Source organism: Salmo salar, chromosome 27 (genome assembly GCF_965601325.2).
Source record: "Salmo salar chromosome 27, fSalSal1, whole genome shotgun sequence".
Taxonomy (NCBI): Eukaryota; Metazoa; Chordata; class Actinopteri; order Salmoniformes; family Salmonidae; genus Salmo; species Salmo salar.
Genome location: NC_138317.1, coordinates 31133019 through 31149111, shown reverse-complemented (window position 1 = coordinate 31149111; position 16093 = coordinate 31133019). Strand labels below are relative to the sequence as shown.

The following is a 16093-nucleotide window of genomic DNA, read 5'->3' as shown; positions in this document are numbered from 1 at the left end:
GTCTACAAGCATGTCTGCCTATTCTCTCTCTTTCACGCCTTCTCCCTCTTTCTATCTCTAAGTTTCTCTGTCTCTTCTTTTTCGCTCCCCCCCTCTCATCAGCTCTCTTTACTGAATATCTGTTTACTCTCATAACTAACATTGACTAGGTCTGCATTACGAAGAGACTTTCGAATAAGACTACTACACTAATTTGTGTGTAATTTACAAAACCATGCAATTACATAGGATCTGTGCAAAGCTGTATAAATGAGTGTGAAAAATTCAATTCTATTGCATGACACTACATAGACTGACTGACAGTGTAATTCGGCGAGTGTTCACGGACAGTGTGTGTGTGTGTCTCCACTGATCCAGGGCTGTATCTTGGCTCTCAGAGAGAACTGGGCTTACAAAAATGCATCCAGAGAGAGAGAGAGAGAGAGAGGGAGGGAGAGATATTCCTCCCATCGGTCTGTCAGACTGAGAGAGAAATTCATATGAAGGGCCAGACAGGAAATGACCTCGCCGGGGCAGGGGGGTTCCCAGATGGGCTGCATTTCTGACACACACACACAGCTGCATTTCACATACACACAGTTACTCACTCATAACAGAGCGCCCCTGATCCTAGTTCTGTGGAGAGCCATGACACACTGATCTCTAACAATAGATATGCATGAGAACGGGTATAATGCTCTTCTCTAACTCTGGGTTCTCCCTCACTGTAAGGCAATCCTAGGAATTTACCGCTACAATAGTCAGAAAAAATGAATTGTCCTGGAAAAATTGCATCACTTGCTTTTCTATAATCTGCGGTTAAAAAGATAAGAAAGATCCTAAAAAAATGATTCTCTTTGACGTCACAGGATAGGATTAAAAGTAAATCACTGATTTTCAAAATCTGCAACGAGTATCTAACCGCGAATCTCAGTGTTTGAAAATCACTGTTTTTCAAATGTTTTAACTTTAGATGATGGCATTGGGTACAACTTTTTAACTACAGATTTTTTTCTTCTACAAAGCGTAGAAATGCGCCGTTTTCACACGTTTACACTGGTAATGTGCTGGAGATGATGAAAATGAGGTGGAAAGTGGAGTGCTGGAGTTGCCCTGACTGTAAGTCGCTCTGGATAAGAGTGTCTGCTAAATGACTACAATGTGAACATGTAAATGCATGTGGTGCATGTGCACGATTGGCTGGGTGGGCGTGTGTGACCACTATTTTAGGACAAATCTGCAACCTTGTCTCCAGAGTCAGTGCTCCTGTAGGATTTACTGCAATGTTCTTTCACTCTGGTCTTCTACAAGATGTTGTGGTTACATTGCAAGTGCACTACCTCTTGTGCCATCAAGATCCAGACCTCTTGATTCAAGCTGTGGGGCACTAAAGACTGCGTGTACACAGGCAGCCCAATTCTGATCTTTTGCCAAATTTATTAGCAAAAGATCTGATCTGATTGGTCAAAAGACCAATTTAGTGGCACAAGATCAGAATAGGGCAGCCTGTGTAAACGCAGCCTTTAGGGGAAGCAACGGCTTGTAGGGCTCTTACACACAGTAGGCAGCATTACACAGTCAGCCTGGTCTCATAGACTAGACGTAACATAGTAAATGTAAAGCCGGGACTCTCAAATTAGTATATGTTACGTTTGGTATGGTTACATAATACTGAAAGTAGGGTAGTTGGGTTGGTGTATAACACAAATGTCTAGCAACCCAAAGGTTGCATGTTCAACTCTCATCACGGACAACTTTAACATTTTAGCTAATTAGCACCTTTACAACTACTTGCTACTTAGAATGTTAGCTAACACTAACCCTAACCTTAACCCTTTAACCTAACTCCTAACCTTAACCCTTTAATATAACTCCTAACCTTAACCCTTTAATATAACTCCTAACCTTAACCCCTAGCCTAGCGAATGTTAGCGTTAACCAGCTAGTTAACATTGGCCACAACAACTTGGAATTCGTAACATATAACTTTAGCAAATTCGAAACGTATTGTACGAATTTCAATTTGTAACATATCATACAAATTGTAAATCATAACATCATACAAAATGGATGATGGACATCCACAAATTAATACATAGGAAATGTAACATATACTATTTGGAGTGATGCATTTACTATGTTACGTCGACCCCTGAGCCCAGGTTGACAGTATACAGACTAGAGTCCACTACATGGCTCACTGCACTGAACCCTGACTACATAGATCATGCTTTGTACCCAGCCTTTCAAGTAGAGATCCTAATCAAAGATTTGGCACCCCACCTCTGTAGTCTTAACACAGGCACCATGACCTGAATTCCTCTTGCATTAATGTGAACCATGTGTGTTTGAGCCCCAGCCCTCTCTAAGGTACCACTGACCAGCCATCTTGAATACATTGGTGTTCATTGATGATGGCATGGAGGTAAATGACTGTCTGCAAGCAATTTGAATTCTAGCAGTTACACACCAAATTAAGTGTTTTTCTTCAGTGCAACATTTGAGATCCTGTGGAATGAGAACGTTTTCTTTTACTGTCTTCCTCTGGTGCTAGGCCTATGCTGTCTGGAGAGATCCATTATGCATTTTGAAACGTGTGCGAGGAGGGAGTCCAAGACTGAGTCACTCAGTCCGGGGTCCCCCGGGGGACCCTCGTGGGAAGGAAGGCTTCCCGTCTGCTTTCTCCATACCGAGTATCGAATCTCACCTCGCGAGCCACAGGGGGTGCGGGGGCACGCGGAAAACTCGGTCAAAGGGTTCAGCCACTTATCTCTCTCTCCATGCCTCGAATACAACAAGATACAGTATATGCGTCCTATCTTCCACGCATTTGATTAGATTTAGAGAACGTGTGTGTGTGTGTGTGTGTGTGTGTGTGTGTGTGTGTGTTCAATGCACGCGCAGCTCTGAATCCTGTGACCCAGGCGCTGTACACGAATGGTGGTGGCGGGGACCGGAGATGCGGGGGAGGGGCTGAGCGCGCGCGCGTGTGTGTGTGCTCTGCGCGTGAACCCTGCGTTTTGCGGAGGTCTGTAATTTGCTCCAGATGACCACTTGGGGCCGGGATATGGATCATTCTGGGGAGGTGAGCGTTTCCTCACACGGCATGACAGCGCAGTGCACAAATACATTTATTCTTTGAACAGCAGTTTTTAGCCATGGATCCAGACACCTTGTCACACTAAACTAAGTGTAGGACAACTTTCCTCCAAAATGACGGAGCAACAAGTCAATAATGGACATATGTATCGGACACCAAAGTGAGAGTGGAGAGTCGGGGTAACTGCACGTGAACACAAAGGGGGAATGCCGCATCAGAAGCTTGTGCCAACTGCCGTTTTGGAATGGATACCGGTAATTTCGTGGGTGTCATCTGCTTTCTCCTTTTCTCTTGTGAAGGGTTCCTCGCGCCTTCACCCGCCAGCGGCTTCTGTCCTGAGCGCTGCGACTGCCAGCAAGCGCAGCACATCCTCTGTACAAACCGGGGGCTGCGCGCGGTGCCCAAGGTGCACTCCTCGCGGGTCCCAGAGGACGTGCTTGTCTTCAGCCTCGGGGGAAACTTCATCGGTAACATCTCCGCCTTCGACTTCACACGGTATGGAAATCTTATAAGGTTGAACTTACAGTATAATCAAATACAGACCATTCACCCAAAAGCGTTTGAAAAGCTCTCCAAATTGGAGGAGCTGTATTTGGGCAACAATCTGATATCAACAATTCCCCCAGGAACTTTACAGTCACTGGCAAAACTGACTACTTTGTATGGCAATAACAATGACATGAAGAAGATCACTCCAGAGCTGTTTGGTAACTTGGAGAGCGTTGTGAAGCTGAGGTTAGATGGGAACGCCATAGAACTGTTACAGAACTCGGTCTTCAAGAGCTTGACTAATCTACATTATCTCCATCTAGAATCGAACCAGCTGAGTCACATTCACAGAAACGCTTTTTCCAAGCTCACCAAACTGCGCTTTCTCAACCTGGCGCAGAACAAACTGACAGCCGTGCGTAATGTGTTTACGTTCTCCCAGCTCAGGTCACTGAATACGTTGCTGCTCTCTGAAAATGAAATACAACACGTCGGAAACCACGTCTTTCAGAATCTGAAAAAGCTTTCTAAACTATCCCTCAGCAATAACAACATCTACCATTTGGAAAGCGAGTCGTTGAAAGGACTGTCGAGCTTGACAGAATTTCTGATTGACGGGAACGAGCTGGAGAATCTTCCTGCAGGACTTCTCGACCCGCTGGAGAGAGTTGAGGAGCTGGACTTTAGTTGCAACCAAATTTCAACTGTGGACCCCTCGGCTTTTGAACAACTGAAGCACCTGAGTGTTTTAAAACTCAAAGACAACAGGCTCACGAGCCTCTCGGGTAACATATTCGCCCTCAACAGCGGCCTTTACGATTTGGATCTCCATGGCAACAACTGGACGTGTGACTGCCGCCTGGGTGAGCTGAAGCAGTGGATGAAATCGGCGCACTCTCAGGGGAAGCTGCTGACCGTTTTCCTGCAGTGTCATCACCCAGCGACACTGAGGGGGAAGTATCTAGATTATATCAACAGCTCCCAGCTGCAGCCCCCAGGGAACTGGAGCCACTTGTGTGAGACCCAGACTGGGCCTGAGGAGAGCAGAGGAGGGGGTGTTCTGGAGAAGGAGCTGGAGGAGAGGGAGAGAGGGCAAGGAGAGGTGAGAAAGGAGATAGAGGGGGAGAGGAGAGGAATAGAGGCAGAGGAAAGGAAGGATGGAGAAGAACATAGGGAAATTGGGAGTAGAGAGGGAGTGGAGAAGAAGGCAATAGAGAAGGTGAGCAGGGGTAGCAAGGGAGAGGATAGGAAGGAGGGAGAGGAGGAGGTGGGTATCCAAGGGGACCAGGGAGGGCAAGAGGAGCGGGACAAATCCCTGTTGTCGAACAGGAAGAGGAGGAAGAAAATATCCGCCAGCCCTAGGTCGCGACCTTCTGCTGAGGCTTCTGGGAAGCGTGAGAAAGGGAGGTGGGATTCCGTTCCGGGCCGCAGCGTTCCTCAAACACAAGCCCCTCTCCTGAACAACCCCACACCTCCAACCACAACCTGGCCTCAGACAGTTGACCACCAAAATAGCCATGGTAACCATCTCAGTGGGCCAATCACAGAGCTCCTCACCTCCTCTCCTCCCAGCCTTCGGAAAGAGGAGCGGTTTGACCTGTTCAGAGGTGGTCAGGAGGACGTTATACCTGCAGTGACCGACCCCTGTGTGTTCAACCGTCACTTCATCACCAACGTGTCCGTCGACCAGGTCGCCTCCAGCACAGCCACGGTCCACTGGACCACACGCGACCACAGCCGCTTCACACCGGGAGCCGGACCGGGACTAGAAGAGGTCCACTACCGAGTGCTGTTTGACCGCTTTGGGTCATCTGACCGTTTCCCTCGGTACGTGTACGCCCGTGGCGGGGCGCGGTCGGTGATGTTACGAGAACTAAGCCCAGACGTCACCTACATGGCTTGTGTTGAGGGTGTGGTGGGAGGGTCCGTGTGTCAGGTGGCACCCAGGGACCACTGCGCCGGATTGGTCACTCTTCCAGAAGAGGCTCATCACCAAGAGACACTGACCTCTGACCTCCAGCTGGTCACCGTGGCAACACTGGCCGGCAACGCCGTCCTTCTTCTGGTGATTGGAGGAGCCTGGCTGGGGCGAAGTTTGAGGCGGAAGCTGAAAAGGAGGAAGTCAGCAGTGCATGTGCGCCACATGTATTCCACGCGGCGACCGTTCCGCAGCTCCATGACAACAACGGCGGCGGTGTCAACAGACTTCACAAGTTTCCAGAGCAGCCGGCCGCCACGGCTCGGAACCCTGGAGGAAGGGGGCGACCTTATAGAGTTCCCCTGCGACCGTTTCCTTGACAACAGCCCCACCCGTAGAGACAACAGTGACATGCAAAGGTTCTCAGATTAATAGAACACCAGAGACCTAGAACTTGAAAACATGTTTGCGCTGTGACCCACTTAAGCTCTAGAATATATATTTTTTATTGTGAGCATTAGATATATCTAGAACCTGAGAACACCAAGATGCCATCACCAGGAAGGAACATCCTCAGGAGAATGTGTAAGATGCTGCAGAGACAGAGACAGAAGTGGACTGGTATTTAACCTGTACTCTGAGCACTTCATGACCATAGCAGGACCACAGCCAGGGTTGAGTTATGACCATAGAACCACAAGGTTGTATTCATGACCACAGAACCACAGTAAGGTTGTGTTCAGGCAATATGACCATATGACCACAGTTATAGTTCTGTTCATGGGTTATGACCATATGACCACAGTTATAGATGTGTTATGACCAAAGTTATCTTTATGGGTGACCAAATAGCTGAGCTCATCAGGGCTGATTCAGACACTACAGGAAGTCAATCTGACAGACTTCCTCTAAGCCTCATGCATTTCCTGTTCCATTGCCTTGCACCTGTGTGTGTGTGTGTGTGTGTGTGTGTGTGTGTGTGTGTGTGGTGTGTGTGTGTGTGTGTGTGTGTGTGTGTGTGTGTGTGAGAGAGAGAGAGAGAATTACCTGATTTCATCTGGTGCTAATATTAGACTAATAGACATTAAATTGTGTATAAAATGTCATTTGTAATGTGCTTGAAAATGCAAGAAAAGATGGCTGCTGGTTGGCAGAAGTAATTATTCGGTTTTATATATTGTTTTTATACTTTTATACTCAACTATGTATTGTGCTATGAGCACAAGTAAGTAACCATGCATTTCCAGACTGTGTGACTGTTGGACATAATGGTCCATTTGTCTGTATGAAAAGAAAGACAGATGCCTTTGCAAATAATGGTATAAGTCCTTTGTTCAAATGGCTCCGATACAAATAAAGAAACTGATATTACAGTTTTGGTATTTTTACAGAAAGGCAGTATGTTTAACATTTGTAGTAATACTGCATATTCATTCATTAGAAAACATGTTTGTGTGTGTAATGTATGCCTGCGTTTGTGTGTGTGTGTGTGCGTGTGTGTTTCATCATGTACTTAAAGCGTGTGTGTGTGCGTGTGTTTCAAGACAGAAAGTCTTTCAATAGTTAGGTGTTTTTTTGGGTAGACCGGGTGGAGTACCTCCAACACTCAGGCCTGATCAGCTCTACACTCCAAGCCTGTCAACAGTGTGTTACCATAACAACAGCAGACACACAGACATATAGACCAGGAAACACGGTCTGAGATATGAAACAGAAACAGCATAATCCACTTCAATATCCTAGTCATATTTGGTTAAGACTGATATGTTGCTTCTTAGGTTTTTGTTAAAGTGGATTGGGCCTGCCCTCTACTGATAGTGAATAAAAGTCATCACTATTGACTTTGGTTAGTTCTTGGCATTTTCTTCACTCAACCTGCTAAAGCTAAGTTATAGACCAATTTGTAAGTCGCTCTGGATAAGAGCGTCTGCTAAATGACGTAAATGTAAATAGACGGGTAAATAAATCTGTGATCGGTGACCTTTGACTCATTCAATCAGGGTGGCTCAAACCGTCTTCAGTTCCAGAAGATATCGCTAGGGGGCAGACTAGACCATTTGTCTGACAGGCCCATTCGATCAAATGACATTTTCTCCTCAGATCTCCTGATGGAGGCAACCGAACTTGAGTAAAAATCACAATAAGATACCAGAGAATAAGTGCTTTTATTTTCGTATTAGGTTTGTAGCGATTGTCAATATCTGTACAAAAAAAAAATGAAACAAAACACAAATCACAATACAGACACAGAAGGATACATAGATACAGGTTATAGGCCAACGTGCTGTGTGAGCCTAGTTTACATGATAAATACACTGTAGGAAACTAGTAAGTGCTTTACAGAGGTTAAACAAAGGGCCAGGAGTTATCTTGGTAAAGTGACATGGTCAAGGAAAACTCTGGGCCCAACTTAATGTATGTACAAACATTGTAATACTTTCAAAGGGAAAAGAGGCTCTGCATTACATTGTTACAAAACAAGGGCATCCTATTCATAGGACTTGATATAAACTTGTATAAAATGTACATTTGTATTAGTTTTCGTTCACGTTCTGCATTTCAGAGAGGCTTATGTTACACATACAACCATACACATACGCAATTTAGTAACATTATTTAGTCATGGTTAGAGCCAGGAGTTTAACCTGACCCAGTGACCTGACTAGGTAAAACTCTGGTCCAAAATAACAGGCTATTTTTAAGCCCCAGAGTTGTTCCTGGAGAAACTCCTGGTCCTAGTCATGGTTTAAGTTACAAGACCCAACTCCGACACATTCAACAACAAAACAACTGGCACTAAGAAAAAGGTGATATGATAACGAGTATGTTTGCAGACACACCGCTAGGAAGCAGTCCTGGAATAGATAGCACAGTACTTGTCTGATTTCCCACTAACTGAGACACATTGGTCGACTGATTCCCCCAGACACAATACGATCCAGTTCACAGGTGACTATGATCACACAGTTAGAGAGACAGAGACTAGGGTTGCAAAAACCCTGGTAACTTTCCCAAAATGCACAGGTTTTCCAGAAATCACGGTTGGGAAAGTTACCGGAATTTTGCAAACCTACCGGAGATGTAAGGCTTATAGAGACCAGTCCAGTTCTGCTATACATGTGTCCATAGAGGCTAGGAGACCAGGAGAGGGAGCCATTTTAGACTAATGAGATGCACCCACCTAGGGTTTAATCCCTGATTCCAGGTAGAAGTTGCCTCTAACCACAGATCAAAGATCAGCTCACCCTTCCCCATCCTAACCTTAACCATTAGGGGGGGAACACATGACTGACCTTAGCTCAGTGTTTAGGAGGAACTACATCCTGTACTCAATTGGAGGGGGGTTGATTCTGAACCATAGAGATGTACTAGAGAGTTTGTCTCCTGGGACATTATTGGAAGCTCTCTATCCAACTCTATGTTCCGAACCACATGCGCACCCACCCGCTTTCATTTTGAATTGCTGTGCGCTCCATCGCCCCCTCCAGATGAGGAGGTGGAGATGCTGTTGGATTGGATGGCCTGCTGCTGCGACCCGGGACACAGGGGGGAGGGACTTCCTGTCGAACTCCCTGGACCTGGGGCACAGAGACAGCTGTCAATCAAATTGACCTGGCTAGTGTTTGACAGCTCCCTCTCTCTCTGTTTAAGATCTGGGTCCAGAGGAAAGTCTACAATAAAAACACTACATATAGAAATAACAAAATGTCACTAGAAATAGAGCAGTCATATGTTATATAATTAATGACAACTCATGTACAGTTCATATAAGGAAAATAGCTATTTTATTTTGACATTTGCTTTACTGTGGAGCAAATAAGGCAAACATTGTAATATACCAATAAAGTACATCTGTCTGTAACACCCAAGAATGTGCTCATTGGTTACATCAATTATCATTCTGAAAAGAATAGGCATCATAGATTTTTCCATTCAGTCATCAAGGTGCAAAGGGTTTTTCAATCTCACTTTTCAACCTCATACGCCAACCATTGCGAGACTGTAGCCCTGTGTTTCTGATACCTGTATTTTTGACTCTGGACGTTTGTTGAATTGGGGAGATGCTCTGACAGGGGAGCTACCTGGGGCGTCAAGAAAACTTTAGGCTTTAAGCTGCTATCCTGGACATGTAACATTTTGCCGGTGTGCGAGGCACTTCATCAAGTGTTCTTGGGAGTGAATCATACCTTGAATTTATGAAAGTTTTACGCAGAGCAGCACAAGTCTCTCACAGCGCCGTCCCACTGGGAACAATTCAACGCCTATTCTACGCTGGTTCAACCAGTGGAGGCTGCTGAGGGGAGGACGGCTCATAAAAAAGGCTGTAAAGGAGCGAATGGAATGGCGTCAAACACATGGAAACCATGTCTTTTATGTATTTGATATCATTCAACTTATTCCGCTCCAGCCATTACCACGAGCCCATCCTCCCCAGTTAAGGTGCCACCAACCTCCTGGATGTTCAACATAATTTAATTGAAATGACGTGGAAACATCGTTGATTCAACCAGTGGGTTGCTGCTAAGACCCAGGTTTCATTAAAAACAATAGGAGTGTCTCACACTCTGCAAAAGTGTCCTGTGTAGCAGGCCCATCACACTCACATGGGACCATGTAGATGGTACACATAGTACAGTATGTATCCTTGTGGGTACAGTCTGTGTTTTGGGATAGGAGTAGGAGTCTGTGTTTGGGATAGGAGTAGGAGTCTGTGTTTGGGATAGCAGTAGGAGTCTGTGTTTGGGATAGCAGTAGGAGTCTGTGTTTGGGATAGGAGTAGGAGTCTGTGTTTGGGATAGGAGTAGGAGTCTGTGTTTGGGATAGGTGTCTGTGTTTTGGGTTAGGAGTAGGAGTCTGTGTTTGAGATAGGAGTAGGAGTCTGTGTTTTGGAATAGGAGTATTGTAGAGGGTAGGGGTATACCTCTGGGTGTTTTGGGATAGGAGTATTGTAGAGGGTAGGGGTATACCTCTGGGTGTTTTGGAATAGGAGTATTGTAGAGGGTAGGGGTATACCTCTGGGTGTTTTGGAATAGGAGTATTGTAGAGGGTAGGGGTATACCTCTGGGTGTTTTGAGGATGGGTGGGGTCGGGGTGTTACTCACTGAGGTACCCCTGTGATTCTCTCTGGCGGGCGGAGACAGGACAGTCTTTATGGGTCAGCAGGATTTGCTTCAGCTGGCCAACCTCTGACCTCAGAGTGGTCACCTCGTTCTGGAATGGCATGAGGGACAGAAACGTTAGTGATAGTGTGACTGTGTGTGTGTGTGTGTGTGTGTGTGTGTGTGTGTGTGTGTGTGTGTGTGTGTGTGTGTGTGTGTGTGTGTGTGTGTGTGTGTGTGTGTGTGCGTGGGTGCGTAAACTCATGTTGTCTAGGGTTGTCACCATACCAGAGGAAAACGTCCTAATGTTAGAAACAACCTTATGTCACCCTGAATCATTTTTTGATTTCCGTGCTATAGCACACAATATTTAACATTAAATAGGACCAAAGAGTTTAGTCTGCTTTGAGTTTTACTTTTGTCCAGGGAAAATCAGTTATGGTAGTATCGCTGTACTGGTATGGTGACAACCCTCGTAGAAACCTACCTGCAGCTGCATGTTGTTGTGCGTCAGCTCCTCTGCCTTCTTCTCCAGAGCAGACACCCAGACCTTCCTCTTCTGTCTGCATCGCGTGGCCGCAGCTCGGTTGCGTTCCAGGAACTTCTGCCTGCGCTCGTCTGGGTCCTGGTCCACAGACCTCCTGCGACGTCCTCCAGTCGCCTGGCCTGCATGCAGGGAATGTGTCTGCTGGGCTGCTGGAGACAACTGCACAACAGTCAAACACGGGTCATTAAACACGGGTCATTAAACACGGGTCATTAAACACGGGTCATTACACACGGGTCATTAAACACGGGTCATTAAACACGGGTCATTAAACACGGGTCATTAAACACGGGTCATTAAACACGGGTCATTAAACACTATTTACTAAGAACCTGTAAAACTTTGGATCCTCTGTGATAAGGGCTGTCTTCCAAATAGCACCCTAATTCCAATTTACTTTTGAGTGCACTACATAGGAAACAGGTTAATTTGGGATTCAAAAGGTCTATGTAATAGTGCCATAATGTTGATGCAAAAGGGGTGATGACAGGCAATTTTACAGATGTCAGATTACAGCTATTGGCAACCACCCTCACGCTAAACTAACAAAGCTTGATATAGAGTGGTTGTCATGTCAACACCTAGGTAATACTGTACCTGAGCAGCTATGGAGTGGAGGGGCAGGTGAGGCGAGGTCTGGTGGGTGTGGCTGGCCTGCAGGTGCGAGGGAGGTGATTGGTGAACCGGATGATGTGGCACGTTCCCTGATTGGTGGCCCAGGCTGTGGGCGTTTCCCAGGTGATGTGGAGGGGCGTGGCAGTGCTGCTGGTAGGAGATGGGTGGAGCCTGCTGCAGGTGCTGATGATGCTGCTGCTGCAGTTGACTGTGCCGTTGGCGCGGTGACATCTCCATCATGTTACCCATGGTGGGACCCATGTTGCCGTTGGCGACAGCTCCCGGGTGTGGGTGTTGGTGTTGGTGGAGGTGACCCACGGTTTTAGCTCTCTAAGGAATAAAAACATAACAAAACATAATACCATGAAATTACAATTAAAACTGATCTCTACAGGACATTTCTTACCAACACCCAAGTGATTTTATTTTTGTCCAAAATCCAGACTTGGTCCAAAAAACAGACTTGGTGATTAAAGGCATTAAAGCATTTCCAACAAACATCACCACTGAACTGAGGAAAGGAATACAACTGAATGTCGTCATTGCGTTTCTTATTCTTTCTCTTCTTTTACAGCTGTGAAAACAGTTAGAGGTCAAGAAGTACCAATCATCAATGACACTTGATATCTTAAGTTAAGTCAACAGTGTATCACTTGATATCTTAAGTTAAGTCAACAGTGTACCACTTGTTATCTTAAGTCAACAGTGTATCACTTTATATCTTAAGTTAAGTCAACAGTATATCACTTGATATCTTAAGTTAAGTCAACAGTGTACCACTTGATATCTTAAGTTAAGTCAACAGTGTATCACTTTATATCTTAAGTTAAGTCAACAGTATATCACTTGATATCTTAACCTCTCTGGGCTAGGTGGCACCAAATCGTCCCACCTACGTAACAGCCAGTGCAATCCCGTTATTCAAAAACCTTAGAAATGCAAAACCTTCAATTTTTCAAACATACGACTATTTTACACCATTTTAAAGATAAGACTCTCGTTAATCTAACCACACTGTCCGATTTCAAAAAGGCTTTACAACGAAAGCAAAACATTAGATTATGTCAGCAGAGTACCCAGCCAGAAATAATCAGACACCCATTTTTCAAGCTAGCATATAATGTCACATAAACCCAAACAGCTAAATGTAGCACTAACCTTTGATGATCTTCATCAGATGACAACCCTAGGACATTATGTTATACAATACATGCATGTTTTGTTCAATCAAGTTCATATTTATATCAAAAACCAGCTTTTTACATTAGCATGTGACTAGCATGTGACTAGCATTCCCACCGAACACTGCCGGTGAATTTACTAAATTACTCACGATAAACGTTCACAAAAAGCATAACAATTATTTTAAGAATTATAGATACAGAACTCCTCTATGCACTCGATATGTCCGATTTTAAAATAGCTTTTCGGTGAAAGCACATTTTGCAATATTCTCAGTAGATAGCCCGGCATCACAGGGCTAGCTATTTAGACACCCAGCAAGTTTAGCACTCATCAAAGTCAGATTTACTATAAGAAAAATGTTATTACCTTTGCTGTCTTCGTCAGAATGCACTCCCAGGACTTCTACTTCAATAACAAATGTTGGTTTGGTCCAAAATAATCCGTCGTTATATCCAAACAGCGGCGTTTTGTTCGTGCGTTCAAGACACTATCCGAAAGGGTAAATAAGGGTTACGAGCATGGCGCAATTCGTATTCCATTACCGTACTTCGAAGCATGTCAACCGCTATTTAAAATCAATTTTTATGCCATTTTTGTCGTAAAAAAGCGATAATATTCTGACCGGGAATCTGCATTTAGGTAAACAGACGAAAAAAATAAAGCATTCGGTCGACTCGGGCACGCGCCTAAGCCCACAGTACTCTGAGCGGCCACTTGCCAAACGCGATAAAGTGTTTCAGCCAGAGGCTGCCTCAATATCGTTCAGCTTTTTCCCGGGCTCTGAGAGCCTATGGGAGCCGTAGGAAGTGTCACGTTAGAGCAAAGATCCTAAATCTTCAATAAAAACAGCCTAGATGAAACACATCTTGTCAGACAGGCCACTTCCTGCATGGAATCTTCTCAGGTTTTGGCCTGACATATGAGTTCTGTTATACTCACAGACACCATTCAAACAGTTTTAGAAAATTTAGGGTGTTTTCTATCCAAAGCCAATAATTATATGCATATTCTAGTTACTGGGCAGGAGTAGTAACCAGATTAAATCGGGTACGTTTTTTATCCGGCTGTGTCAATACTGCCCCCTAGCCCTAACAGGTTAAGTTAAGTCAACAGTGTACCACTTGATATCTTAAGTTAAGTCAACAGTGTATCACTTGATATCTTAAGTTAAGTCAACAGTGTATCACTTGATATCTTAAGTTAAGTCAACAGTGTATCACTTTATATCTTAAGTTAAGTCAACAGTGTACCACTTGATATCTTAAGTTAAGTCAACAGTGTACCACTTGATATCTTAAGTTAAGTCAATAGTGTATCACTTGATATCTTAAGTTAAGTCAACAGTGTATCACTTGATATCTTAAGTTAAGTATATCACTTGTGTGTATCACCTTATAGGGGCAGCAGTTAGCCTAACGGTTAAAGAGGTGAGCCAGAAACCGGAGTTAGAATCCCAGGTCCAACGACGGACCTGGGATTCGAACGGAAAGTGAGCTGGCAAGCAGACGGTTGCTGGTATCAAATCTCAGGGCTAGAGGCTTCACTACAAACCCTGGTTTGATTCCAGGCTGTATCACAACCGGCCGTGATTGGGAGTCCCATAGGGCAGCGCATAATTGGCCCAGAGTCGTCCGAGTTTGGCCGAGGTAGGCCGTCATTGTACATAAGAATTTGTTCTTAACTGATTTGCCTAGGTAAATAAAGGTTAAATAAAAATAAATAAAATAAAATTCACCTGAGGGATTGTCTGAGAACAGCCACCCATACAGTTGATGAAACTGTGGGTTTGTACAATCGAAGAATCTCTGCACAAACTGTCAGAAACTGTATCATAGAAGCTCATCTGTGTGCTAGTCATTCTCACCAGGGTCTTGACCTGACAGCAGTTCGGTGTCGTAATTGACTTCAGTGGGCAAATGCTCAACTTCGATGGCCACTGGCACGCTGGAGAAGTGTGCTCTTCATGGATGAATCCTGGTTTCAACTGTATTGGGCAGATGGCAGACAGCGTGTATGCCGTCGTATGGGCAAGTAGTTTGCAGATGTCAACGTTGTGAACAGAGTGCCCCATAGTGCCTGTGGGTTTATGTTGTGCGCAGGCATAAGGTACGCACAATGCACAATGCATTTTAGCAATGGCAATTTGAATGCACAAACATACCGTGATGAGATCCTGAGGCCCATTGTCGTGCCATTCATCCACCTCCATCACCTCATGTTTCAGCATGATAATGCAGGGCCCCCCGTACACAATTCCTAGAAGCTGAAAATGTCCCAGTTCTTCCATGGCCCGCATTCTCGCCAGACATGTCACCCATTGAGCATGTTTGGGATGCTCTGGATAGACATGTACGACAGCGTGTTCCAGTTCCTACCCAATATCAAGCAACTTTGCACAGCCATTGAAGAAGAGTGGGACAACTTTCCACGGGCCACAATCACCAGGTTGATCTATGCGAAGGAGATGTGTCGAGCTGCATGAGGCAAATGGTGGTCACACCAGACACTGACTGGTTTTCTGATCCACGCCCCTACTTTTTTTTAAAGGTATCTGTGACCAAAAGATGCATATCTGTATTCCCAGCTATGTGAAATCCATTGATTCGGGCCAAATCATTTATTTCAATTGACTGATTTCCTTATAGGAACTGTAACGCAGTAAAATCCTTGAAATTGTTGCATGTTGTATATATCCATTGTTTAGCTGGAATGGAATGTTCGTATCATGTATTTGTGATTAATATGTGGTTGTCTCACCTTGCTATCTTAAGATGAATGCACTTATTGTAAGTCACTCTGGATAATATTTTTTTGTTGAAAAAAATATATAAATTGTCACAAATGTATAATTTGTGCAGTTCTTTATAAACAATGTAGTTATTTGTTATATTTGACTGTGTAAAACATAATAGTACTAAGTTTTTCCCTGAGAGTGAGGAGGATATTTGACATTTTGCAAAAAAACATGATCATTGGTCTCTCTGAAATGAAACCATCAAGTGATAGATTTGAAACAAATACATGTCTGTCACTGAACAACCCCATGATGCCATGATTAGATAAAAAACACACAATTCCATTAAACATTAAAAGCAAATGGACAAACATTTCTGAAAAAGAATATATAGCAATTTGTAATGAAACTCTTCACTTCAATTATA

The 16093-nt window shown here is 44.5% G+C and overlaps 2 protein-coding genes across 2 annotated transcripts in view; one reads left to right on the top strand and one right to left on the bottom strand.

Moving 5' to 3' along the window:
• Nucleotides 1-2574: 2574 nt before the first annotated feature.
• Nucleotides 2575-6469, top strand: LOC106588859 (TLR4 interactor with leucine rich repeats). The gene has a single exon (XM_014178347.3). The coding sequence runs from the start codon at nucleotides 3324-3326 to the stop codon at nucleotides 5916-5918; it is 2595 nt and encodes an 864-aa protein (XP_014033822.3). The 5' UTR covers nucleotides 2575-3323; the 3' UTR covers nucleotides 5919-6469.
• Nucleotides 6470-7632: 1163 nt separating this feature from the next.
• LOC106588860 (cyclic AMP-responsive element-binding protein 5) overlaps nucleotides 7633-16093 on the bottom strand; it is a 31090-nt gene continuing 22629 nt past the window's right edge. The window contains exons 8-11 of the mRNA XM_014178348.2: nucleotides 11730-12077; nucleotides 11073-11291; nucleotides 10589-10697; nucleotides 7633-9064 (exon numbers count right to left, since the gene is read on the bottom strand). Coding sequence (XP_014033823.1) covers nucleotides 8937-9064; nucleotides 10589-10697; nucleotides 11073-11291; nucleotides 11730-12077 — 804 coding nt within the window. The 3' untranslated portion in view covers nucleotides 7633-8936. The remainder of the gene's footprint in view (nucleotides 9065-10588; nucleotides 10698-11072; nucleotides 11292-11729; nucleotides 12078-16093) is intronic.